Source organism: Oncorhynchus masou, chromosome 11 (genome assembly GCF_036934945.1).
Source record: "Oncorhynchus masou masou isolate Uvic2021 chromosome 11, UVic_Omas_1.1, whole genome shotgun sequence".
Classification (NCBI taxonomy): Eukaryota; Metazoa; Chordata; class Actinopteri; order Salmoniformes; family Salmonidae; genus Oncorhynchus; species Oncorhynchus masou.
Genome location: NC_088222.1, coordinates 56,157,970 through 56,184,444, shown reverse-complemented (window position 1 = coordinate 56,184,444; position 26,475 = coordinate 56,157,970). Strand labels below are relative to the sequence as shown.

Below are 26,475 nucleotides of genomic sequence, written 5' to 3'. Positions count from 1 at the left end.
AGAGAGAATTATTTATTTCAGCTTTCATTTCTATTATCACATTCCCAGTGGGTCAGAAGTTTACATACACTCAATTAGTATTTGGTAGCATTGCCTTTAAATTGTTTCACTTGGGTCAAATGTTTCTGGTAGCCTTCCACAAGCTTCCCACAATATGTTGGGTGAATTTTGGCCCATTCCTCATGACAGAGCTGGTGTAACTGAGTCAGGTTTGTAGGCCTCCTTGCTCGCACACGCTTTTTCAGTTCTGCCCACACATTTTTATAGGATTGAGGTTAGGGCTTGTAATGGCCACTCCAATACCTTGACTTTGTTGTCCTTAAGCCATTTTGCCACAACTTTGGAAGTATGCTTGGGGTCATTGTCCATTTGGAAGACCCATTTGTGACCAAGCTTTATTAACTTCCTGACTGATGTTTTGAGATGTTGCTTCAATATATGCACATAATTTTCCTCCTCATGATGCCATCTATTTTGTGAAGCGCACCAGTCCCTCCTGCAGCAAAGCATTCCCACAACATGATGCTGCCTTCCTTGGCTTGCAAGCCTCCCCTTTCTTCCTCCAAGCATAACAATGGTCATTATGGCCAAACAGTTATATTTTTGTTTCATCAGACCAGAGGACATTTCTCCAAAATGTACAATCTTTGTCCCCATGTGCAGTTGCAAACCGCAGTCTGGCTTTTTTTAATGGCGGTTTTGGAGCAGTGGCCTCTTCCTTGCTGAGCGGCCTTTCAGGTTTTGTTGATATAGGACTCATTTTACTGTGGATATAGATACTTTTGTACCAGTTTCCTCCAGCACCTTCACAAGGTCCTTTGCTGTTGTTCTGGGATTGATTTGCACCTTTCGCGCCAAAGTACATTCATCTCTAGGAGACAGAATGCGTCTCCTTCCTGAGCGGTATGACCACTGCATGTTCCCATGGTGTTTATACTTGCATACTATTGTTTGTGCAGATGAACGTGGTACCTTAAATTACTTGTGTCATGCACAAAGTAGATGTCCTAACCGACTTGCCAAAACTATAGCTTGTTAACAAGAAATGTGTAGAGTGGTAGAAAAACTAGTTTTAATGACTCCAACCTAAGTGTATGCAAACTTCCGACTTCAACTGTATTTGCTGTGCCAACCTGTTCACGAGTGCTATGTGTTCAATCGTTGTGAAATCTCATATCCTAAATAAGTGTGCTATCTATTAAACTTGTTTGCAAATGACATGCTCTAACCCAAATTGAAACGTGACATTCCTGCGTGCCTCTCTTTCTACTCTTGATTGTGCACAGGTGAAGAAAATGAACGGGACTCCCTAAAAGACCAAAGTGCACACTCAGTTCGGTGATCTTTTACAGCATGTCACCATACTGCAATAGTCATTAACTATGTGTAATGTTTCTGGACCATTGGCTTCCCTTTAAACAGGTACTGACAGGAGGCATGACCTCCCTCAGGCTCCTCTCAGCCATCACCTCCTCGTTAGCAGTCTGTAGCTGTTTTCGGGAGTGTAACGACGCCGTTTCTTGGGCAGTTGTTGGGCTTTTCCTGTCAAAATACAGTTTTTCAAAAAATTTGTTTGTTCATGCAACATAATTGGAAATGGAAGTGCCATAGGAAATGGACTCACAAATGTGGATATCATTTCCATATAATCCAACATAACGTTATTGCATATTTCATGGTGTAACATCTGCTTCCAACTCACACTCTCAAACACGTAGATAACTTTCCAGACCACTTTCCAGCTCACAAACACATAGATCCCCTGAACGCAGCTCACTCTACAGATCCCAATCACCGGAATTCTGATCACCTGTTCACACATCTGTAGGTCATTTACACACACTATTTAGTTCAGTTCCTTGCACTCCATCATTGTGAGGTATTGTTTGTTTTTGTTACATGGTTTATTCGAAGCGCTGACCATTTTTTTGTATTAGCCCTCCTGTGTATCATAGTTTTCCTCACCTACGATGCCTTTTTGCCTATTCCCTGCCTGTACTTTTGCCAATCTGATTTTCAAATCAAATCAAATTTTATTTGTCGCATACACATGGTTAGCAGATGTTAATGCGAGTGTAGCGAAATGCTTGTGCTTCTAGTTCTAGTTCCGACAATGCAGTAATAACCAACAAGTAATCTAGCTAACAATTCCAAAACTACTACCTTATAGACACAAGTGTAAGGGGATAAAGAATATGTACATAAAGATATATGAATGAGTGATGGTACAGAGCGGCATAGGCAAGATACAGTAGATGGTATCGAGTGCAGTATATACATATGAGATGAGTATGTAAAGTGGCATAGTTAAAGTGGCTAGTGATACATGTATTACATAAAGATGCTGTAGATAATATAGAGTACAGTATATACGTATACATATGAGATGAATAATGTAGGGTATGTAAACATTATATTAGGTAGCATTGTTTAAAGTGGCTAGTGATATATTTTACATCATTTCCCATCAATTCCCATTATTAAAGTGGCTGGAGTTGAGTCAGTGTGTTGGCAGCAGCCACTCAATGTTAGTGGTGGCTGTTTAACAGTCTGATGGCCTTGAGATATAAGCTGTTTTTCAGTCTCTCGGTCCCAGCTTTGATGCACCTGTACTAACCTCGCCTTCTGGATGATAGCGGGGTGAACAGGCAGTGGCTCGGGTGGTTGTTGTCCTTGATGATCTTTATGGCCTTCCTGTGACATCGGGTGGTGTAGGTGTCCTGGAGGGCAGGTAGTTTGCCCCCGGTGATGCGTTGTGCAGACCTCACTACCCTCTGGAGAGCCTTACGGTTGTGGGCGGAGCAGTTGCCGTACCAGGCGGTGATACAGCCCGACAGGATGCTCTCGATTGTGCATCTGTAGAAGTTTGTGAGTGCTTTTAGTGACAAGCCGAATTTCTTCAGCCTCCACTGCTGCGCCTTCTTCACAATGTTGTCTGTGTGGGTGGACCAATTCAGTTTGTCTGTGATGTGTACGCCGAGGAACTTAAAACTTACTACCGTCTCCACTACTGTTCCATCGATGTGGATATGGGGGTGTTCCCTCTGCTGTTTCCTGAAGTTCACAATCATCTCCTTAGTTTTGTTGACGTTGAGTGTGAGGTTATTTTCCTGACACCACATTCCGAGGGCCTCACCTCCTCCCTGTAGGCCGTCTCGTCGGTGTTGGTAATCAAGCCTACCACTGTTGTGTCGTCCGCAAACTTGATGATTGAGTTGGAGGCGTGTGTGGCCACGCAGTCGTGGGTGAACAGGGAGTACAGGAGAGGGCTCAGAATGCACCCTTGTGGGGCCCCAGTGTTGAGGATCAGCGGGGTGGAGATGTTGTTGCCTACATTCACCACCTGGGGGCGGCCCGTCAGGAAGTCCAGTACCCAGTTGCACAGGGCGGGGTCGAGACCCAGGGTCTCAAGCTTGATGACGAGCTTGGAGGGCACTATGGTGTTAGTCGCTCTGGATAAGAGCGTCTGCTAAATGACTTAAATGTAAATGTAAATGTAAATGTGTTAAATGCCAAGCTGTAGTCGATGAACAGCATTCTCACGTAGGTATTCCTCTTGTCCAGATGGGTTAGGGCAGTGTGCAGTGTGGTTGAGATTGCATCGTCTGTGGACCTATTTGAGCGGTAAGCAAATTGGAGTGGGTCTAGGGTGTCAGGTAGGGTGGAGGTGATATGGTCCTTGACTCGTCTCTCAAAGCACTTCATGACGGAAGTGAGTGCTACGGGCGGTAGTCGTTTAGCTCAGTTACCTTAGCTTTCTTGGGAACAGGAACAATGGTGGCCCTCTTGAAGCATGTGGGAACAACAGACTGGGATAGGGATTGATTGAATATGTCCGTAAACACACCAGCCAGCTGGTCTGCGCATGCTCTGAGGGCGCGGCTGGGGATGCCGTCTGGGCCTGCAGCCTTGCAAGGGTTGACACGTTTAAATGTTTTCCTCACGTCGGCAGTGAAGCAGAGTCCGCATGTTTTGGTTGCGGGCCGTGTCAGTGGCACTGTATTGTCCTCAAAGCGGGCAAAAAAGTTATTTAGTCTGCCTGGGAGCAAGACATCCTGGTCCATGACGGGCTGGTTTTCTTTTTGTAATCCGTAATTGACTGTAGACCCTGCCACATACCTCTTGTGTCTGAGTCGTTGAATTGAGATTCTACGTTGTCTCTATACTGACGCTTAGCTTGTTTGATTGCCTTGCGGAGGGAATAGTTACACTGTTTGTATTCGGTCATGTTTCCGGTCACCTTGCCCTGATTAAAAGCAGTGGTTCGCGCTTTCAGTTTCACGCGAATGCTGCCATCAATCCACGGTTTCTGGTTTGGGAATGTTTTAATCGTTGCTATGGGAACGACATCTTCAACGCACGTTCTGATGAACTCGCTCACCGAATCAGCGTATTCGTCAATGTTGTTGTCTGACGCAATACGAAACATATCCCAGTCCACGTGATGGAAGCAGTCTTGGAGTGTGGAATCAGATTGGTCGGACCAGCGTTGAACAGACCTCAGAGCGGGAGCTTCTTGTTTTAGTTTCTGTCTGTAGGCAGGGATCAACCTCTTGCCTGATCTCCCGGACTACGTGATTAGCCTTTCCCCTGCCTGTACTGTTACCTGTTTGGTCTCCCTGTGTATGACCTTCTGCCTGTCCCTGGACCCTGCTACCTGCCTCCTCCTGTGGTCCTTTACTAATAAACACCTGCTGCGCCCTGCGCTTGAAACCAGTCTGTCTCCCATTGTATTCATTACACATAGAAGTTCGTGTTACAACTGTTGTTAGTTGTTATACTTCTTTTTTATATTAATATTGTTGCTTTATACAGTCATATTCTAACGTTAAGTAGTTACAATGATTTGTCTTGTGCTAATGGAAGTTATAATATGAACCCTAATCATTCCCATGCTTTGTTCATTAACATTATATAAAGTAACATTATAATCCTTCATGTCTCTCTTTGAACAGACTCCAATCCATCCCCTCTCAAAATAAAGTTCCCTACTTTGTGTAACTCATATATTTAACAATATGTATTTATTTAGCAATACATTACAATTTGATTACTTCTGAGTTCATCAATAGTTAATTCAATCAATAGTTCATTTTTCGTGTCATCATCACTGAGAGCCATCATGACTCTCAAAAGCTGTGACAGCCGCAATTTACTTAACGCCATTGCGTTCTTTAATCATTGCCAGGTCAGAGTCCAAACAGTACCAGACGATAGGCAGTCTTATAGTCAGGCAGGAGTTAGAAACCAGATCTGAGTCCAAACATCTTACAAGGGGAAAGGCAGGCTGGTAGTCAGAACAGACAGAGTGGTCAGGCAGGCGGGTTCGGAGTCAGGACAGGCAAGGGTCAAAACCAGGAGGACTAGAAACAAACAGAAACTGGGAAAGAAAGGAGCAAGGAAAACCTCTGGTTGACTTGGCAAACAAGACGAACTGGCACAGAGAGACGGGAAACACAGGGATATATTCACCGGGGATAATAAGCAACACCTGGAGGGGTTGGAGACAATCACAAGGACAGGTGAACTAGGTCAGGGTGTGACAGTGAGCAAAACCTCTACAACCATGTTAATCCTTCAACCCTAAAAGTCACAAAATGGTTCTGAAATATGTACTTCATACAAGTCAAACAACTTTTGTCAAGACTAAATTAGTCAAAGAACTGCTTCCTAATCTACAGCTGTAGAACTGCCCTCCAGTGAAGTTAATATAACATGGCCGACAACAAGAAAACGATCCTATGCAGGCTCTGGGTGGTCCTTTAACATAGATCAAAGCTAGAGGAACATGAGACATTACTCATGTATATTTGGCCACAGAAGTTCTCTCTTTTCAGAAAGCATTTCTCTTCCCTCTAATGATGAGGGATCTCCGTCTCTGACTAACAGGGTTGTCTGGATTGTCTATGGGTGCCTCCCAAATGGCTCCTTAATCCCTATAGTGCACTTCTTTTGACTAGAGCCTTATGGACCAATGGGGAATAGGGTGCCATTTTGGACACAGACTTTGTAATGTCCCAAATCCCTGATAACAAGATCCTTCTAACTAGGCAGGGGATGTTAGTGACTGAGCGACCATTAGGCCTTCAGATCCCCATTACAACCCATGAAGGAATAGGCATGGTGCTACCTTGTCATTTAGATACTACTCAATGTTAATCCCAGTGGTAACAACTGATTACTCAGGGTTTCAACCTCACAGCTTAGGGCCTTGAAAGCTGGTGCTGGTTGATGAGTAGTTCTAGTGGGCGGAGGCTGTTGGAAAGGCTTTTGCGAAAACATACTTATATCCATAGAGAGCATGGAAGGTGGAGTCCATGGCAAGTGGTTAAAAACTGTGGTCAGGAATTAGAGTTACATTTATGCATTCAAATGTAATACTTTTGATAAACCTTCCAGGGATTTCTCAAAAACACAATTTTCTACTCTTGCAGGAGTTTGAGATTACCATTGTGTATTGTGTACAAAATTGGAATACAAGTCAGAGCCTATCACAAATCTTCAAGATTCAAAAGTAGGGCACCAAAATACACAATATCAATATTGCAAGAGAGGCTGACAATTTTGAAACAAGTTTCACAACCCCCTATCCAGTATCCATATTGACCAACACACTCACAGAATAGCTGTGAGTTAGAGCAGAGTGGAGAAGCAAGGTAAAATGATGTCAGCGGTGGGATCTCCTGACAGTAATCCAATGTGATTGACAAAACTGACCATTTAGCGCAACCCAACGGTAAATGAATGGCAATGTGACCCAATTGTTGTTTGGAGAGTGTGGTTTGGTTGAAAGAACGTTGTGTAAATGGCAGTCCTTGACCTTTTGTGGGAGTGCAAACGGAATCAGTCCAGGTCTGGTTTCTCAGACTTTCAGAATGATCAAAAAAGATTTTAAAAAAGATAGCAGATTTACAGGTAATGTAACAGATCTCATCCTCCTCTTCTGAGGAGGAGTAGCGAGAAGGATCGGAGGACCAATGTGCAGAGTGGTAAGTGTCCATAATGTTTAATGAAACGCAACAGAACACTGGAACCAAACAATAAACGAAACAGTCCCGTGTGGTCACAAACACTGACACGGAAGACATACACCCACAACTCAAAAGTGAAATCAGGCTACCTAAGTATGATTCTCAATCAGGGACAACGATTGACAGCTGCCTCTGATTGAGAACCATACTTGGCCGAACACAGAAATCCCAAATTATAGAAAAACGAACATAGACAACCCACTCAACTCACGCCCTGACCATACTAAAACAAAGACAAAGGAACTAAGGTCAGAACATGACAGGTAAATCATAATCATAATTGTAAATCATAATAAGATTGAACTTCATAATGTTTTGTCATTGTTTTTGTGGAGCGAGGGTCAAAGCAAACGTGCTCTTCATGTCAACAACATAATTTTCCATCATCTGTTTCCACACAGTGAAAAACATTTACACATTGTTTTTTCAAGAGCGGTTTTCCTTGATACTATGTGGGTATGAAAGTTGCAGAATGTGAAAAAATGTAAATGCAACTTGCAACAATTTCAAAGATTTTACTGAGTTACAGTTCATATAAGGAAATTAGTCAATTGAAATGTTTTCATTGGACCCTAATCTATGGATTTCATTTGACTCCAGTCAGTGTCCAGTGTGACCACCATTTGCCTCATGCAGCACGATGCATCTCCTTCGCATTGAGCTTATCAGGCTGTTGATTGTGGCCTGTGGAATGTTGTCCCACTCCTGGATATTAGTGGGAACTGGAACAAGCTGTAGTACATGTCGATCCAGAGCATCACAAACATGCTCAATGCATTATCTTGCTGAAACATGTGACCCGTTTCAGGAAACTAGGCGTATGTCGCGGGTCACTACTTCACAGGAGAGCCATTTGAAAGTAAAACATTTTTTTAAATCAAAACGTGTTTTTTTGGCAGAAATCCCTTCTCGAATACGTGAACTTTCATGTGCCTTAATAGCAAACGTGTATGCCATCTGTGAATACGCATAAAATTGTTAAATTATGAGCCTAGATGGTTTAGCCATGGAAAAAGCGAGCAACCTTCCCGCTAACCATGATTGGCTGAGATAATGAGTGGGCTGGACATGCCAAAGATGAGTTTGGATCAGTCTGCCATATAGTACGCTTCTGTGTATTTGAACTGGAAAGTATGTCTAGGTAATCCTGGCTAATGCGTATTTTTGACAAATGTATTGCATAGTAAAACTGCATAAGTGTGGCTCTCCACCTTCTGGAGAACCGAGTTTTGAAATCTATGGAATTCAAGTAGGATAGCTAAGGAGATGTAGAAAACACCTGTCTCCGGATTACATCTTCAAACTATAAGCAACCATGGCATCCGACAGGAGATACGTCCATCCATGACGTATACGGTAAGATAGTCTAGCTAGCTACATTTTCAGATATTGGTTAGCTATCTGCAGATTCATACAGGATAGTAATGTCATGAGTTGTGATTCTGGTTCATTGTTTAGCTGGCTAGCTAAATTTCTTAACAAAAGACTCCACTATGCAAGTATCCATTTGAATAGAATGTCACTATGACAACTGTTGATAGACGCTGGTTAGCTACCTACAGATTCATGCAGGGTAGTAACGTCATAAGTTGTGATTATGGTTCATTGTTTAGCTAACAAGCTACATGTCTTAACAAAAGACCAAAGTAACCATTTCGGGGGGTATTTGTAAATTCCGTCTGGCCATCTACTCCGATTTCAGAGCACTCTAGTCTGAGAGTACCAGAGCGTAGAATAACTGTTGAATTTACGAATGCACAACACCAGTTGAATATGGCCATGTCAGTAAACGTTGGCAAAAAAGCATCATTAAATTGTTGCCAGCAGCACAGTTGCAGTCACCAACGCTCTAGATAACATGAAAACAGCCTAACCATCTCTGCTAGGGTGAGTAAAATGGTAAGAGTTTGGGTGGGGGCTCAAGCTTAAGAGGGTGTGAATGATGCTGAATGGGTGTAGACAAAGAAGAGCTCTCCAGTAGGTATCAATACATTCAAAGTCCATTTTCTCAAAAGTGAGGTTACAAGTTTATCAACTTTTAAAGCAGAATTACCTTTCTATGATATCTCAAATGTAGTGAATGATATACCATGTTGTAGCTTTGTGTCTCTGTTTTTATCCAATGTAAAAATAAAAATAAATCAAATTTTGCTACATACCACCGAATCAAGGTGGTCGGTCACACATGAAGTGATGGCTTGGCGAATGAATGGTACAACAATGGGCCTCAGGATCTCGTCACTGTATCTTTGTGCATTCAAATTGCCATCGATAAAATGCAATTGTGTTCATTGTCCGTGGCTTTTGCCTGCCCATATCATATCCCCACCTCCACAATGGGGTACTCTGTTCACAACGTCAACATTAGCAAACTGCTTTCCCACACAACGCCATCTGTCCGGTACAGTTGAAACCGGGATTCATCTGTGAAGAGCACACTTCTCAAGCATGCCAGTGGCCATCAAAGCTGAGCATTTTCCCACTGAAGTTGGTTACGACGCCAAACTGCACTCAGATCAAGACCCTGGTGAGGACGACGAGGATGCAAATGAGCATCCCTGAGACAGTTTCTGAAAGTCTGTGCAGAAATTCTTCGGTTGTACAAACCCGCAGTTTCATCAGCTGTCCGGGTGGCTGGTCTCAGACACACAATTTGAGAAAAATAAGCTATTTTTGCATATGGAACATTTCTGGGATATTTTATTTCAGTTCATCAAACATGGGAACAAACATGTACATGTTCCGTTTATATTTGTGTTCAGTATACTTGACCTAGAAAATATGTCTGAACCATACTGTGTGTGTGTGTGTGTGTGTGTGTGTGTGTGTGTGTGTGTGTGTGTGTGTGTGTGTGTGTGTGTGTGTGTGTGTGTGTGTGTGACATGGACTCACCAGCACGCGGTCTCCCACTCGAAGGTCCTTATCCCCGCCTTTCTTGACCGAGCCGCTGTCGGACATGTTGGAACCTGACTCGTTACCCGTCTTCACCGAACTGTTGAGCATGCCTTCCCTGAGTGGCATAACCACGCGCTGACCAGCGGGCGAAGCCCCGTTGACGCCATGGAGCGTCAGGTTCTGAGCCGTCAGGGAATCAGCAGAGTGGCCTTCGCTCCCTTCGCCCACCGGTTGCCTGGTGAGCTTGGAGGGGCGCGTGAAGATGCCCTGGTGTGGCTGGCACTCAAAGTAGCGTACGCCGCCCACAGAGCCGTCATTTTTGCCCAACAGGTCGTTGAGGACCACCCCAGCCCACTGTCCCGGGGCGAACTGGGTCTCGCCCAGGTAGGCGATGACGCCCGGTTTGACCCCGTTGACCCAGACACGTTCGCCAACTACGTAGTCCCCCAGGACATCGTCCCCCACCTCGGATGTTTTGGAGCACGACTTCTCCGAGGCATTGCTGCTGGGGAGTGGGGAGGTCTGCTTGTGTGGGGAGTCTATGGAGGTAGAGAGAGAGAGTATGAGATCATGTAGGCTACAATCATGGAATTCCTATTTACATTCATTACTATTGTAGACAGAGTATAGGTTGCAATCAGATAATTCCTATATTCATTCAAATGGACATTGATCTACAAAAGTGCTGAAGAGGCGAGAGAAAAGGCGATACATACAGGTCTACAAACAAATAATGTGAAAAATAATCAACTAAACAATGTCGCTTGTCTATAGGATTAATATATTGTGTTGTATGCAGGTTACAGTTCAGTTTTCTCATGCATGGACACAAACTGCTGAAATAAGGAATTCAGTCATAATACAAATGTAGAAGATCTATAATAGTGATGCGTGGGTTTGATGGGTTTAGGGTCATGAAATATTGAATGGATGAAGAGCGGGTGGGTGGCGGGCACGTTGAATAAAGAGAAAACAATGCATTCAAAATCCAGTCACTCAAGCATCTATTTATCCAATTTCGTCATATCACATCACAAAAAGGTGTTTATGTGAGGTTAGCCATTACTCTACTTCCTAGTGAAAACTCTGTGAGATTATCTCTCATGTAATGATGACTTGACCGGTGCTTTGCTGTTTGACACATGATGTTCAGACGAGCACTATCCATTCTGGTGAGAGAGACACAAGCTGTTAACTGTAGCAAGGAAGCTAAGCTGTGTGTGTGTGTGTGTGTGTGTGTGTGTGTGTGTGTGTGTGTGTGTGTGTGTGTGTGTGTGTGTGTGTGTGTGTGTGTGTGTGTGTGTGTGTGTGTGTGTGTGTGGTGCCAGGACTGTCTCTCTGAAACCCAAACAGTGGGGGAGGGGGCCCAATGGCTGTTTTTATGCCTCAATTGCTCCCATATGTTGTGAGACCGATAGACTTGGTTGCAAAATGGGTACTACATTGAACAAAATAATGTGGGTTTTAGCATGATAATTCAGTTTTGAAACTTAATGGGGTCTTACAATGGCATTTATGGAGGTACAATGCCTTCAGAAAGTATTCACACCCCTTGACTTTTTCCACATTTTGATGTTACAGCCTGAATTTAAAGTTATTACATGTCAATTTTGTGTTACTGGCCTACACACAATACCCCATAATGTCAAAGTAGGATTTATGTTTTTATACATTTTTACCAATTAATAAATCTGAAATGTTTTAAGTAAATAAGTATTCAACCCCTTTGTTATGGCCTAAATAAGTTCAGGAGTAAAAATGTGCTTAACAAGTCACATAATAAGTTGCATGGACTCACTAGTGCAATAATAGTATTTAACATGATTTTGAATGACTACCTCATCTCTGTACCCCACACATATGATTAGCTGTAAGGTCCCTCAGTCGAGATGTGTATTTCAAACACAGATTCAACCACAAAGACCAGGGAGGATTTCCAATGCATCTATTGGTATATGGGTAAAACATTTTAAAGCAGACATTGAAATTCCCTTTGAGCATGGTGAAGTTATTAAATACACTTTGGATTGTGTATCAATACACGGAGTCACTACAAAGATACAGGTGTCCTTCCTAACTCAGCTGCCGGAGAGGAAGGACACTGCTAAAAAAACAGTTACTATGATAGAAAACAGAGGATGGACCAACATTGTAGTTACTTCACAATACTAACCTAAATATTCCAAAACATGCATCCTGTTTGGAATAAGGCACTAAAGTAAAACTACAAAACATTATGCAAAGAAATTCACTTTATGTCCTGAATACAAAGTGTTTTCATAGTGGCATATCCAACACAACACATCACTGAGGACCACTTCATATTTTCAAGCATGGTGGTGGCTGCATCATGTTATGGGTATGCTTGTCATCGGCAAGGACTAGGGAGTAAAGAAAAAAATCACAAAAAAAAACAAAACAGAAAAAAGCTAAGCACAAGCAAATCCTAGAGAAAAACCTGGTTCAATCTGCTTTCCAACAGACACTGGGAGACAAATTCACCTTTCAGCAAAACAATAACCTAAAACACAAGGCTAAATATACACTGAAGTTGCTAACAAAGACAACACTGAATGTTTCTGAGTGGCCTAGTTACAGTTTGGACTTAAATTGGCTTGAAAATCTATGGATGGCAATACTTGAAAATGGCTGTCTAGCAATGATCAACAACCAAGTTGACAGAACTTGAAGAGTTAAAAAATAATAATGTGCAAATATTGTACAACCCAGGAGTGCAAAGCTCTTAAGAGACTGACACAGAAAGACTCACAGCTGTAATCGCTGCCATAGGTGATTCTAACATGTATTGACTCAGGGGGTTGAATAATTATGTCATCAAGATATATTAGTTGTTGTTTTGTTTTTGTTTTTTACAATGTTTCTTCCACTTTGACATTAAACTATTTTGTCAAATGTGTAAAAAGCTCATTTTGTTTTGTACAATGTGTTTTACGTTAATTCATTAGAAATCCATACACTGTAATTGCATGAATGAAGAGTGATTATAACGTAAATCTTGATGGGTTTCAGAATACAATAATGTCGTACATTGAAACAAAACAAAATCAAACAATGTCATTAAGGCAACTGTATTTTGATGCCAACACAAAATACACACGTTTAAGTGTAATGGGTGTTAATCATAAGTGTAATGGGTGTTTCAGCAGGTACCTAAGTAGGAAAAACGGCAGTATCTAGCTTGTGTGGAGATTCAAGCAGCACTGATAAACTCTAGTCTTTCTTGACAAAGACTAGAATATGCTGGATGAAACTCTGTCTACGTACCAAATGGCAACCTATTACCTATGTAGTGCAGTGGCTACTTTTCACAAGGACCCATAGGGTCTGGTCAAAAGTAGTGCACTATTTTGGGAATTTGGAGCCATTTGGGACACTGCCCCTGCTTCCAACAGCTACTCTTTCTGGCCATAACTAATGTGTTTGAAAAGGCCTATTAAATCTGAACTTCCACTATATTTGGGATTCTTATAGAAAAGGGCATAGCCTACGATTTTCAGTTGCTAGTGTACATTAAAATGTCATTTTAACCCCAAGTAAAATGATTTATAATGACATGATGAAAGTCACTTGTACCCTTCATATTTCAAGTTATTATACCTCCAAAACAGATACTTTTTTTACCAAACAAAGCTTTGCACATCGGCCACATGACAATGAGGACAATGTCCTGTGAGGTCATGTGTGTTCTGCTTGCGTAGGTAATGTGTGTGTACTATGCAGTATGTTTGTGTTGGTGTGTATGTGTGAAGTAATAAAGTGTGTGCAGTAGCAGGTGCTGTATGTAATATCATGTGCAGTAGCAGGGGGTATGGGTGTGTGAGCATGCCCCTGCTTGTGCATGTTGTGTGTATCACATGTGTGAGCTTTGTCAACACCATGGCCCTGTGCCACATCACTGAGCCAACACAGAGAAGAACCCTACCCACCCCCTTCTCCCTCTACAAGTCCCACCAGACAAACAAGCATGCACCAAAAAAAGACAGGCGCAGTGCTAGTCCAAGTGGCTGGGTTGCTGGGGCAACGGAAGATCGAGGGGAAAATGAGGCGGGCAGGAGGAAGAGCAAGAACACAGGCCTCACTTTCACTATTGTGCTTAGCCACCTCCCACCACCATCTGAATCCAACTATTCAAACCAGCCCTACACAATCACACCACCACAACTCCTTAGAACACCCCCTCCCTCTCTCTCCCTCACACTCACTCTCTCTCCCCTTGCTCTTTCCCTCTATCTCTCTCTTTCTCTCTCTCTGACTGAGAACTGAAAGCTTTCAGAGAGACTTAAGTCCAATAAGTGAAGTTGAACATTTCTTTGGCTTCCCTAATTATAAACTGATGTTTATTCCTCATAAAAATACTATAGCTAATGTGTAGCATTCACGATTGTGGGGCTGACTTTAAGGACAGTGAGAGAAGGAGAGACTAGGACTACGCTTTGAGGGGCGATACCTAAACACCTTCCTCTCTGTTATGATTCTTTGTTTCGACAGTTACAAGGACATGACCTCCAAAGATAGAACCATTGGGAGCAGTTATGAGGTAATACCATGTAAGCTTTTATGAGATTGACAAAATATTTTTAGCAGGGTTGGGTCATTCCATTTCAATTCGGTCAATTTCATTTTCAAGGAAATTCTCCTAAATGCTTCTCTATAACCAAGATTCCATCCTGTAAAGTACACGTTGGATGTAAAATGTCACGACATGCATGTTGGAAAGAGCAAATTTGTCTGTAAACATTCCAAATGTCGACAAAACAAAATACACTAGACTGTTAAATATATTATGCAATAAATGGAGGTGGAAACACCTTCATGTGCAAATATTTATAGTATAACCATCATATTGAAGTAAACTTGGAGTGGCACAATGATATGTTGTGTGGTCCTGCCACTACGGGAAAGCATGCAGTAAAATAAGTAATGATGAACTTGAAAGGGTGGTGAAAGTGCAAGGTTATGAGCTTGATGCTGCTTTCCAATAAATATTGATGGTCTTATTCTGGTGACATGATGATAGATGCTTGGCTGCCATTTGACAAATAAAAAGAATCTCGCTCTTATCCATAATCTCATCATGTAGGTATCCTACCCGCACTGTATCTGCGAGTTGTTGGCTCGACTGCACTTGCCAAGACCAGAGTGGGCACAAATTTCACTATGTAATGTTTTTTGTGTTGCTGACAAAACCTCCAGTAGAGTTGAACATGCGATGGAAACCCATTTAATTTGTATTTTTTATATGTAGGTGGGAATTTAAACGCCACAGTTATTTTTATGTTCACTATGTTATCACACACATCTGCACATTTTATCTGCAACAAGTTCATTTGATGGAAACACATGTCTGGTGGGAAAATGCGCGTATAGTTTTTATGCAGATTTTAGAATATTCATATAACTTGTATGGAAACCTAGCTTTTAAGAACATTTTTGAATTGGAATTTCAGTCTACTTCCTGAATGGACTGAATTTAAATTGAATTTACCACAACCCAAATGTGTTGTCCCTAATACACTGTTTTTTAAACCACTCCACAAATTTCTTGTTAACAAACTATAGTTTTGGCAAGTCATTTAGGACATCTACTTTGTGCATGAAACAAGTCATTTTTCCAAAAATTATTTACAGACAGATTATTTAAATTATAATTTACTGTATCACAATTCCAGTGGGTCAGAAGTTTACATACACTAAGTTGACTGTGCCTTTAATAAACAGTTTGGAAAATTCCAGAAAATGATGTCATGGCTTTAGAAGCTTCTGATAGGCTAATTGACATCATTTGAGTCAATTGGAGGTGTACTTGTGGATGTATTTCAAGGCTTACCTTCAAACTCAGTGCCTTTTGCTTGACAATAGTGGGAAAATCAAAAGAAATCAGTCAAGATCTCAGAAAAAGGTTGTAGACCTCCACAAGTCTGGTCTATCCTTGGGAGCAATTTCCAAACGACTGAAGGTACCACGTTCATCTGTACAAACAATAGTATGCAATTATAAACACCATGGGACCACGCAGCTGTCATACTGCTCTGGAAGGAGATTTGTTCTGTCTCCTAGAGATGAACGTACTTTGGTGCGAAAAGTGCAAATCAATCCCAGAACAACAGCAAAGGACCTTGTGAAGATGCTGGAGGAAACAGGTACAAAAGTATCTTTATCCACAGTAAAACAAGTCCTATATCCACATAACCTGAAAGGCTGCTCAGCAAGGAAGAAGCCACTGCTCCAAAACCGCCATAAAAAAGCCAGACTATGGTTTGTAACTGCACATGGGGACAAATATCATACTTTTTGGAGAAATGTCCTCTGGTCTGATGAAACAAAAATAGAACTGTTTGGCCATAATCACTATCGTTATGTTTGGAGGAAAAAGGGGGAGGCTTGCAAGCCGAAGAACACCATCCCAATCGTGAAGCACGGGGGTGGCAGCATCATATTGTGGGGGTGCTTTGCTGCAGGAAGTTAAAGCTTGGTCGCAAATGGGTCTTCCAAATGGACAATGACCCCAAGCATACTTCCAAAGTTGTGGCAAAATGGCTTAAGGACAACAGAGTCAAGGTATTGGAGTGGCCATCACAAAGCCCTGACCTCAATCTTATAGAAAATTTGTGGGCAGAACTGAAAAAGCATGTGTGAGCAAGGAGGCCTACAAACCTGACTCAGTTACACCAGCTCTGTCATGAGGAATGGGCCAAAATTCACCCAACATATTGTGGTAAGGTTGTGGAAGGCTACCCGAACTGTTTGACCCAAGTTAAACAATGTAAAGGCAATGCTACCAAATACTAATTGAATGTATGTAAACTTCTGACCCACAGGGAGTGTGATGAAAGAAATAAAAGCTGAAATAAATAATTAACTCTGCTATTATTCTGACATTTCACATTCCTAAAATAAAGTAGTGATCCTAACTGACCTAAGACAGGGAATTTTTACTAGGACTAAATGTCAGGAATTGTGAAAAACTGAGTTTAAATGTATTTGGCTAAGGTGTATGTGAACTTCCAACTTCAACTGTATGTTGGTGCACCATTATATATAATCACAATATATTTATAAATGGATAAAATAGCCTTTTGGTATTGAAATCCAAGGAGGATGAACATAGGGACAGGACAACAAGAGGACATTATCTAGGCCTACATATTATCAAATCAATTGGACCTCAAAGGGAAGAGTATGTAATGTATTATGAAATGAAATGATCTTGAACTAAAAAGGAAATTAGAGCAGGGCTATTAGTACACAAATGGAAATTTGATGAACAAACGGCTATTCACACAATAGCCCTAACCTGATTCTCTGTGTGCACTGCAGGCAGGCAGTTGATGACCACTGATGTGAGAAAGGATGACAGTCAGTTCGTAGGATTAGGTAAATTACTATGACTACCAGCTGTTCCTGAAATGACCCTGATCTAGAAAAATATTATAGAGACTAAGTTTGGATTTTGTTTGCTGTGGAGCCATGGATGTAGATGTTATAATGTTGGCTTATGGATGCATGTGTAAGGGGGCCTCCTCCGTAAGGGGTCTTGAGAAATGGGGACATTCAATAAATAAGATAATTCAGTGGCATTGTTTTGTTTGTTCTGGTAACTGAGAGGGCCTTGAAGTAGACCGATATACTATGTCCTACCTCTACCGATTAAATATACTTCCTTTTTACATAAATAAAGCATAGTTAATATTGCTTACAAGATATATTCATATTGTGTTACAAAACTGTGCATGGAGAGAGGCATTTTACCAACATTCAATAACTAAGATAATTCACACGACTTTGTGAATTTGGATAATTGAGAAGGAATTCAAATAACACTATTAGTAATTTGAAACAATGTTAGTTATTTTAAGGGATGTACGACTATCTATTGATAGGTAATTATGCATCATCTATTGGTAGTTATACTTACAACATACACTACATACATGGCACTGCAAAATAGTCCTTTTGAAGGAGGAACAAAAAATAAAGTAAAAACATATACACTGTCAAAGGCATTACTGCTATGCATGATTCTCATTTACCCACGACTGTACTTCCTGTGTTTTTCTCTTTCCTTTCCTTTGCTCAAAACATTCCACCGTCAACTTAAACCATGACACGGCTGCCTCTGATTGAACTCTCCCATACAGGCTAATGCAAATAACAAGACAGCAGAAGCAGCCCAGACTCCCCCAGACAGTGTTTGGCCTCCTGTAGGCTAATATCAGCTGAGTGCAGCTCGGAGGCAGAGTCTAGCTGTAATTTTGCAGAAAGCTGTGACAGTGTTACACACGCATCTGTGGCGTTAGGGTCACAGGTTAGCGTTTTTCGTCATGACTCTTGTTCTGGAGGCAGTTCTGTAGAGTGGTCAGTAGCTCACACAGCCACAAAGTCCATAAAATCTAACTGTAAACCTAACCCTAACATTAACCACACTGCTAACACTAACCTTAAAATAAGACTAAAAAGCTTCTTCTTTTTTTAAACGGCTGATTTTTACAACATAGCCAATTTTGACTTTACAGCTGGCCTATTTAAGGGGAAATTGCTCAGTTCTGCCCAGGACAAGACTCATGACAATAAACATCATCCTGCCTAGGGTCTGGGTTTGTTATGTGATCTAAAACCGGGAATAACGTAAGTGTCCTATTTCTGATGCCTTTGCACACTGTCAACACCTGGGTAGATGGAGAGGCTTCAGATTTGTCATGGTGGTAGACAAATATGGTTTAGTACTAAGATGTCATCTCCGTGAATCACAACAAAGTCACCTACAACAGTTATTCTCAACCTGGGGTGCCAATACCCCTAAGGGTACCTGGCATATCCACACGGGGTACTTGAGAAGACTCATAAGAACAGCGGTACTTCGGACAAAGGAAAATGTGATTGGGGCTACAGTAACCAATAAAACATGTTAAACTCTGACCTAAAGCATAATACTGTACCTAGTGCCCTGATTTTTTCTGACAACATGAGCTGACCAGGAAAAACTCAGGGCCCTGACAATAAACAATCAATTACAACAATCAAGGAATCGCTGGTCACTTCCAATGATGAAATGCCACAATGATTGATAGGCTAACTGGGGCGGCAGGGTAGCCTAGTGGTTAGAGCGTTGGACTAGTTACTGAAAGGTTGCAAGTTCAAATCCCTGAGCTGACAAGGTACAAATCTGTCATTCTGCCCCTGAACATGCAGTTAACCCACTGTTCCTAGGCTCTCATTGAAAATAAGAATTTGTTCTTAACTGACTTGTCTAGTAAAATAAATAAGCAATAGGAAATCCACTCTCTGAGAGTCTCAAGGGCTTGAAGTGTGAAGAAGTGACTTACTGTCTTTATGGCCCACAGTGCCGGAAGCAGATCCCCCAGCAGAGGTTCGTCCCACGGGGCCAGGGGAGTGCTTTGGGCCCCTGCCAGGGATCTTCAGTCCACTGGACTTCAGCATGTTCATCATGTACAGGGGAGATGTGCAGGGATGAGAAAGTCCCTATCAAGGCTTTCGGTTTGAGGCACTAGAAATCGGAATGGTGGCAATCTCTCTCCATTTTAGCTGTAGAGATGAGTGGAAGCATCAAAGTGTATTAGTGACGACGCTAGCATTATCCATCTGTAAAGGACAATTTGGTTCATAGAAACATTACAGGAACGTTCTGTGCTAGCTGGGTTTCGTGTTGAGAACTCCAGCCATTTTAAAACTTAAGCCATGTCAAGGTGTAGCAAGTATAGCCTATACTGTAATACTGTAAAGGGCTACACATTTAAATAATTGAGTGGTTCCTTTTCAATTTGATAAAAAAATAACTATAGATAAGAAAACAATAGGCTCTATTTCTGATTTGGGTTATTAATCATCGTTGTTGATTCTCCTGAACTCTGGCCAATGGGCCTTAGTAAGTTAAATGTATAGTTTCAAGTGTGTTGTTGGTGAATTAATGCACAGGGACTTAGATGTGTTCACTTCCACAAAAAGAGCTTCCTGTTTTGCCTCAATGCTAAAATGTGTATTTCAAGAATATTCACTGACAGAAAAAGAGACATTTGGTCTTGTTTTTGGTTGTGCATTCATTCCAAATGAATATACTTGGGCTATTTATAGAATTGTGGTTATAATAGTAGTTATTAGACTTCTGTTAGGGTTAGGGTGGCCTTATGCCAGTGCCATAGCATCACATGTCTATGAGAGGACTTCATTGCACTAGGCCCTGCCCACACACTCTGAGATCTGATCAGCTGTATTCCCAATTGCATGCATGGCCTACAAGACAACATCTCTCCAACCATAATATGCAATTCATGACAGCGTTACATCATTGTTCTAGCGCCACGTCGCACTTATGCAGGTTTCGAGATAAGACGACTGACAAAATACAAAGATGCTTTTACAGTATCATCAGCACCATTCAGTCGACTCATGTACCAACATCATTTCGTAGGTTATTTTATGCAATAGTCCTGTATATGCTTTCAGAATATTTCCTCGGGCAGTTTTATGACAGCTCTGCTAGAGGGCTATATTCTTGACAATACAAAGTAGCAACTTTGTAGCCTATATACACTACATGACCAAAAGTATGTGGACACATGCTCGTCAAGCATCTCATTCCAAAATCATGGGCATTAATATGGAGTTGGTCCCCCTTTGCTGCTATAACAGATTCCACTCTTCTGAGAAAGCTATCCACTAGATGTTGGAACATTGCTGTGGGGGCTTGCTTCCATTAAGTCACAAGAGCATTAGTGAGGTCGGGCACTGACGTTGGGCGATTAGGCCTGGCTCCCAGTCCCAATTCATCACAATGGTGTTTGATGGGGTTGAGGTCAGGGCTCTGTGCAGGCCAGTCAAATTCTTCCACATGGATCTCGACAAACCATTTCTGTATAGACTTCGCTTTGTGCATGGGGGCATTGTCATGCTGAAACAGGAGAGGGCCTTCCCCAAACTTTTGCCACAAAGTTCGAAGCACAGAATAGTCTAGAATATCATTGTATGCTGTAGCATTAAGATTTCCCATTACCGAAACTAAGGGGCCTAGCCGGAACCATGAAAAACAGCCTCAGACCTTTATTCCCTCCTCTACCAAACTTTACAGTTGGCACTATGCATTCGGGCAGGTAGCGTGCTCCTGGCATCCGCCAAAACCAGATTTGTCTGTCGGGCTGCCATATGGCGAAGTGTGATTACCATATGGTGAAGTGTGATCCTGAGAACGCGTTTCCACTGCTCCAGAGTCTAATGGTGGCGTGCTTTACACCACTGCAGCCAACGCTTGGCATTGCACATGGTGATCTTAGGCTTGTGTGCGGCTGCTCAGCCATGTAAACTAATTTCATGAAGCTCCCGAAGGACAGTTCTTGTGCTGACGTTGCTTCCAGAGGCAGTTTGGAACTCGGTAGTGAGTGTTGTAACTGGGGACAGACTATTTTTACCCGCAACATGCTTCAGCGCTTGTCATTCCATTCTGTGAGCTGGTGTGGCCTACCACTTTGTGCTGACCCTTTCCACTTCACAATAACAGCACAGTTGACCGGGGGAAGATCTAGCAGAAATTTGATGAACTGACTTGTCGGAAAGGTGGCATCCTATGACGGTGCCACGTTGAAAGCCACTAGAGATGGTCACCTCGCTTCGCGTTCTTAGTAAACTATGCAGTATTTAGTTTTTTTAATGTATTATTTCTTGCACTGTTACCCCAGGACATCTTAAGTCTTATTACATACAGCCGGGAGAAACTATTGGATAGAAGAGCAACGTAAACTTACCAACATTACAACCAGGAAAATTACTTTCCCGAAGTGGATCCTCTGTTTGGACCACCATCCAGGACAATGGATCGGATCCCAATAGGCGACCCAAAACAACGGCGCCGTAGAAGGGGCAGACAGAGCGGTCTTCTGGTCAGGCTCTGTAGACGGGCACACCGCCCACCACTCCCGAGTATACTACTCGCCAATGTCCAGTCTCTTGACAACAAGGTAGATGAAATTCGAGCAAGGGTTGCCTTCCAGAGAAACATCAGAGATTGTAACATTCTCTGTTTCACGGAAACAATGCTCACCCGGGATACGTTATCAGAGTTGGTACAGCCACCCGGTTTCTTCACGCATCGCGACGACAGAAACAAACATCTCTCTGGTAAGAAGAAGGGCAGGGGTGTATGCCTTATGATTAACGAGTTGTGGTGTGATCATAACAACATACAGTTACTCAAGTCCTTTTGTTCACCTGACCTAGAATTCCTTACAAACAAATGCCGATCACATTATCTACCAAGATAATTCTCTTCGATTATAATCACAGGCGTGTATATCCCCCCCAAGCAGACACCTCTACGGCCCTGAAAGATCTTCATTGGACTCTATGTAAACTGGAAACCACATATCCTGAGGCTGCATTTATTGTAGCTGGGGATTTGAACAAGGCTAATCTGAAAACAAGGCTCCCTAAATTTCATCAGCATATCGAATGCGCGACCCGAGCTGGCAAAATTCTGGATCATTGCTATTCTAACTTCCTCAACGCATACAACGCCCTCCCCTGCCCTGCCTTTGGCAAATCTGACAATGACTCCATTTTGTTGCTCCCAGCCTATAGACAGAAACTAAAACAGGAAACGCCCGTGCTCAGGTCTGTTCAATGCTGGTCTGACCAATTGGATTCCACGCTTCAAGATTGTTTCGATCAAGTGGACTGGGATATGTTCCCAGATAGCATCAGACAACAACATTGATGTCTACGCTGATTCGGTGAACAAGTGCATACCCAAGGTGACTATTAAAACCTTCCCCAACCAGAAACCGTGGATTGATGGCAGCATTCGCGCAAAACTGAAAGCGCAAACCACTGCTTTTAATCATGGCAAGGTGACCGGAAACATGACCGAATACAAACAGTGCAGCTATTCTCTCTGCATGGCAATCAAACAAGCTAAGCGTCAATATAGAGAAAAAGTAGAGTCGCAATTCAACGGCTCAGACATGAGACGTATGTGGCAGGGTCTACAGTCAATCACGGATTACAAAAAGAAAACCAGCCCTGTCAAAGACACCGATGTCTTGCTCCCAGTCAAACTAAAAATCTTCTTTGCTCGCTTTGAAGACAATACAGTGCCACGGACACGGCCCGCAACCAAAACCTGCGGGCTCTCCTTCACCGCAGCCAACATGAGTAAAACATTTAAACGTGTTAACCCTCGCAAGGCTGCCGGCCCAGACGGCATCCCCAGCCGCCCCCAGCCGCGCCCTCAGAGCATGCGCAGACCAGCTGGCTGGTGTGTTTACGGACATATTCAATCAATCCCTATCCCAGTCTGTTGTCACCACATGCTTCAAGAGGGCCACCATTGTTCCTGTTCCCAAGAAAGCTAAGGTAACTGAGATAAACGACTATCGCCCCGTAGCACTCACTTCCGTCATCATGAAGTGCTTTGAGTTAGTTAAGGATCACATCACCTCCACCCTACCCCACACCCTAGACCCACTCCAATTTGCTTACCGCCCCCAGTAAGTCCACAGACGATGCAATCGCAATCACACTGCACACTGCCCTAACACATCTGGAGGTATACCTATGTAAGAATGCTGTTTATTGATTACAGTTTAGCATTTAACACCATAGTACCCTCCAAACTCGTCATTAAGCTCGAGACCCTGGGTCTCAACCGCCTCCTGTGCTACTGGGTTCTGGACTTTCTGACGAGACGCCCCCAGGTGGTGAGGGTAGAAAACAACATCTCCACTCCGCTGATCCTCAACACTGGGGCCCCACAAGGGTGCGTTCTCAGCCCTCTCCTGTACTCCCTGTTCACCCTTGACTGCGTGGCCATGCACACCTCCTACTCAATCATCAAGTTTGCAGACAACACTACAGTGGTAGGCTTGATTACCAACAACGACGAGACAGCCTACATGGGGGAGGTGAGGGCCCTCGGAGTGTGGAGTCAGGAAAATAACGTCACACTCAACGTCAACAAAACAAAGGAGATGATTGTGGACTTCAGGAAACAGCAGAGGGAGCACCCCCCTATCCACATCGACGGGACAGTAGTGGATAAGGTGGAAAGTTTTAAGTTCCTCGGCGTACAAATCACGGACAAACTGAAATGGTCCACCCACACAGACAGTGTGGTGGAGAAGGCACAACAGTGCCTCTTCAACCTCATGAGGCTGAAGACATTTGGCTTGTCACCAAAAACACTCAAACTTTTACAGATGCACAATCGAAAGAATCCTGTCGGGCTGTATCACCGCCTGGTACAGCAACTGCTCCATTGTTGTCCTCTTCAAGAACAACAACCACCCTAGTCACTGCCTGTTCACCCCACTATCATCCAAAAGGCGAGGTCAGTACAGGTGCATCAAAGCTGGGCCCGAGAGACTGAAAACCAGCTTCTATCTCAAGGCCATCAGACTGTTAAACAGCCATCACTAACATTGAGTAGCTGCTGCCAACATCCTGACTCAAATCTCTAGCCACTTTAATAATAAAAAATTGGATGTAATAAATGTTTCACTAGTCACTTTAAACAATGCAACTTTATGTAATGTTTACATATTACTCATCTCATATGTATGTACTGTACTCTATACCATCTACTGCTTCTTGCCTATGCCGTTCGGCCATCGCTTATTCATGTATCTTTATGTACATTTTCTTATTCATTCCTTTACACTTGTGTGTATAAGGTAGTTGTTGTGAAATTGTTAGATTAATTGTTAGATATTACTGCATGGTCGGAACTGGAAGCACAAGCATTTCGCAACACTCCCATTAACATCTGCTAACCAAGTGTATGTGACCAATAAAATGTGATCTGAGCGCTTCAATAAGGCCATTCTACTACCAATGTTTTAATATGGAGATTGCATGGCTGTGTGGTCGATTTTATACACCTGACAGCAATATATATATATATATATATATATATATATATATATAAAACAGTGCAGTAGGGCTAAGCTTGGCTACAATATTACAATTTGATGTTCTAAGCATCAAGGACCATTAGGCTATTGAGTGACACATTGTCTTTGCTAAGCTTGTTGGATACAGTGTTTACACAATTATATTGCGAATTGATATTTCTGTGATAGGGAAACAGAATGCGCATCCAATCACATACAACCTATTGACCTATTGTTATACCAACTACAGCGTGGTGTGCATTTCTACTTCAACTCAACAAATCCCGATAAATATGCATGAAAGAAACGCTTACCTTTAAATGTACAATTTACGCATAAACATATTTGTTTTTCCCAGAGGAGAGGGGTGCGCTGATCGGTTGATTTATCAGAAGGTTGCCACTCCCTATACACCAACACAGGGATGCACAAAAAATATGGATGCTGAGCTGGAGCTGAAAGGGAGAGTGTGATAGGATGCGAGCCGCATTTGGCTAATTCATGCGACTGAGATGCCGGTTTAATTTCAAAATGCGACTTTCAGGAACAAAATGAGATTGTGTTCTGATAGCAAACAGAAACAACAACGTAACTATATGCCAAGTCCTCGGTCTCCCTTCTTGTTTGCGATTTTGTTGTGCAACGCAGCATCAGCAACTCGCATTCAATCATGCAGCTTCGATCCCCGTCCACGACTATTAAAGGCGCTGTATGGTCAACCTATAGTCTGCATTGGTCGTGCAGCGTTTGCCGTACGGTGATAGCCTCTACAGAAGTCATGGCATACATGGTTCTTGCGCTTCGCGGAGCAGCGCAGAGATGTTGTCAAGGAAGTGAGTTTGCGTTTATACAGGACCTCCCGCTCTCACCTACCGTCCACCAATCATGTAAATACGGAGCTGTACGGAGCCCTACACATTGTTACACAATTTGAGAGGCACACCGTGATGCGGAACAGAGCTCAAGTTGGCCTCCGCGAGTACGTCACACCATCCATACGGCGCATCCGAACACATTTTCGGATCAAGCATAAAGTGACTCTTAAAAACGTTGACCAGTACGCACCCAGTCGCACATGTGGCGTACTGAACACAGAAGGTGAGGAGGTTTTCAATGTTTCGCTTGGGGGCGCAATGGATTTTCGGAGTCTTTTCTCGCCTCTGTAGCCTCCCCCTTCGCTGGATCAACCAAACAAAGAGCAAAGGAAGTGGACGCTGTTGCTGGGAGAGTTGTGAATAGAAGAAGGCCAACAATGTTGTGGCCGGCTTGGCATTCATAAATAGTTGCCTATTTTGTATATTTAAGGTGTAGGAGAAAGTAGGGTTGACTATAATAATTTATCCTGATTATTCTTTGGTCCAGCTGTTCAACTTGCTTACAGGAATGTCTGTGCACCTGGTGCTGAATCACTGGGAAATTGTTAACCTTCCTGAAAATTCATTAAATTAGATCCCACTTTGCAATAGGCTATAGCACTGTCCCTAATACGATTTACAATAATTACAATATACTTTTTTTTGCAACTCACACTTAAGGGTTCCCAAATATACATACAATTGAGATAATGAACTGACAATATAATAGCATTGTAATTACACTGCCTACTGTTATAATACCATACAGGCTAAATACAC

At 42.5% G+C, this 26,475-nt stretch overlaps 1 protein-coding gene across 8 annotated transcripts in view; it reads right to left on the bottom strand.

Annotated features, from left to right (window-relative positions):
* Positions 1-25,970, bottom strand: part of LOC135548864 (CAP-Gly domain-containing linker protein 2-like) — a 71,143-nt gene extending 45,173 nt beyond the window's left edge. For 5 of the 8 annotated variants that reach the window (XM_064978907.1, XM_064978903.1, XM_064978908.1 and 2 more), the window contains exons 1-3: positions 25,156-25,777; positions 19,271-19,490; positions 9,924-10,465 (exon numbers count right to left, since the gene is read on the bottom strand). In XM_064978907.1, coding sequence (XP_064834979.1) covers positions 9,924-10,465; positions 19,271-19,394 — 666 coding nt within the window. In that variant the 5' untranslated portion in view covers positions 19,395-19,490; positions 25,156-25,777. The other 3 variants (XM_064978905.1, XM_064978904.1, XM_064978906.1) reach the window with 3 other exon arrangements.
* Between the last annotated feature and the right edge of the window lie 505 nt (positions 25,971-26,475).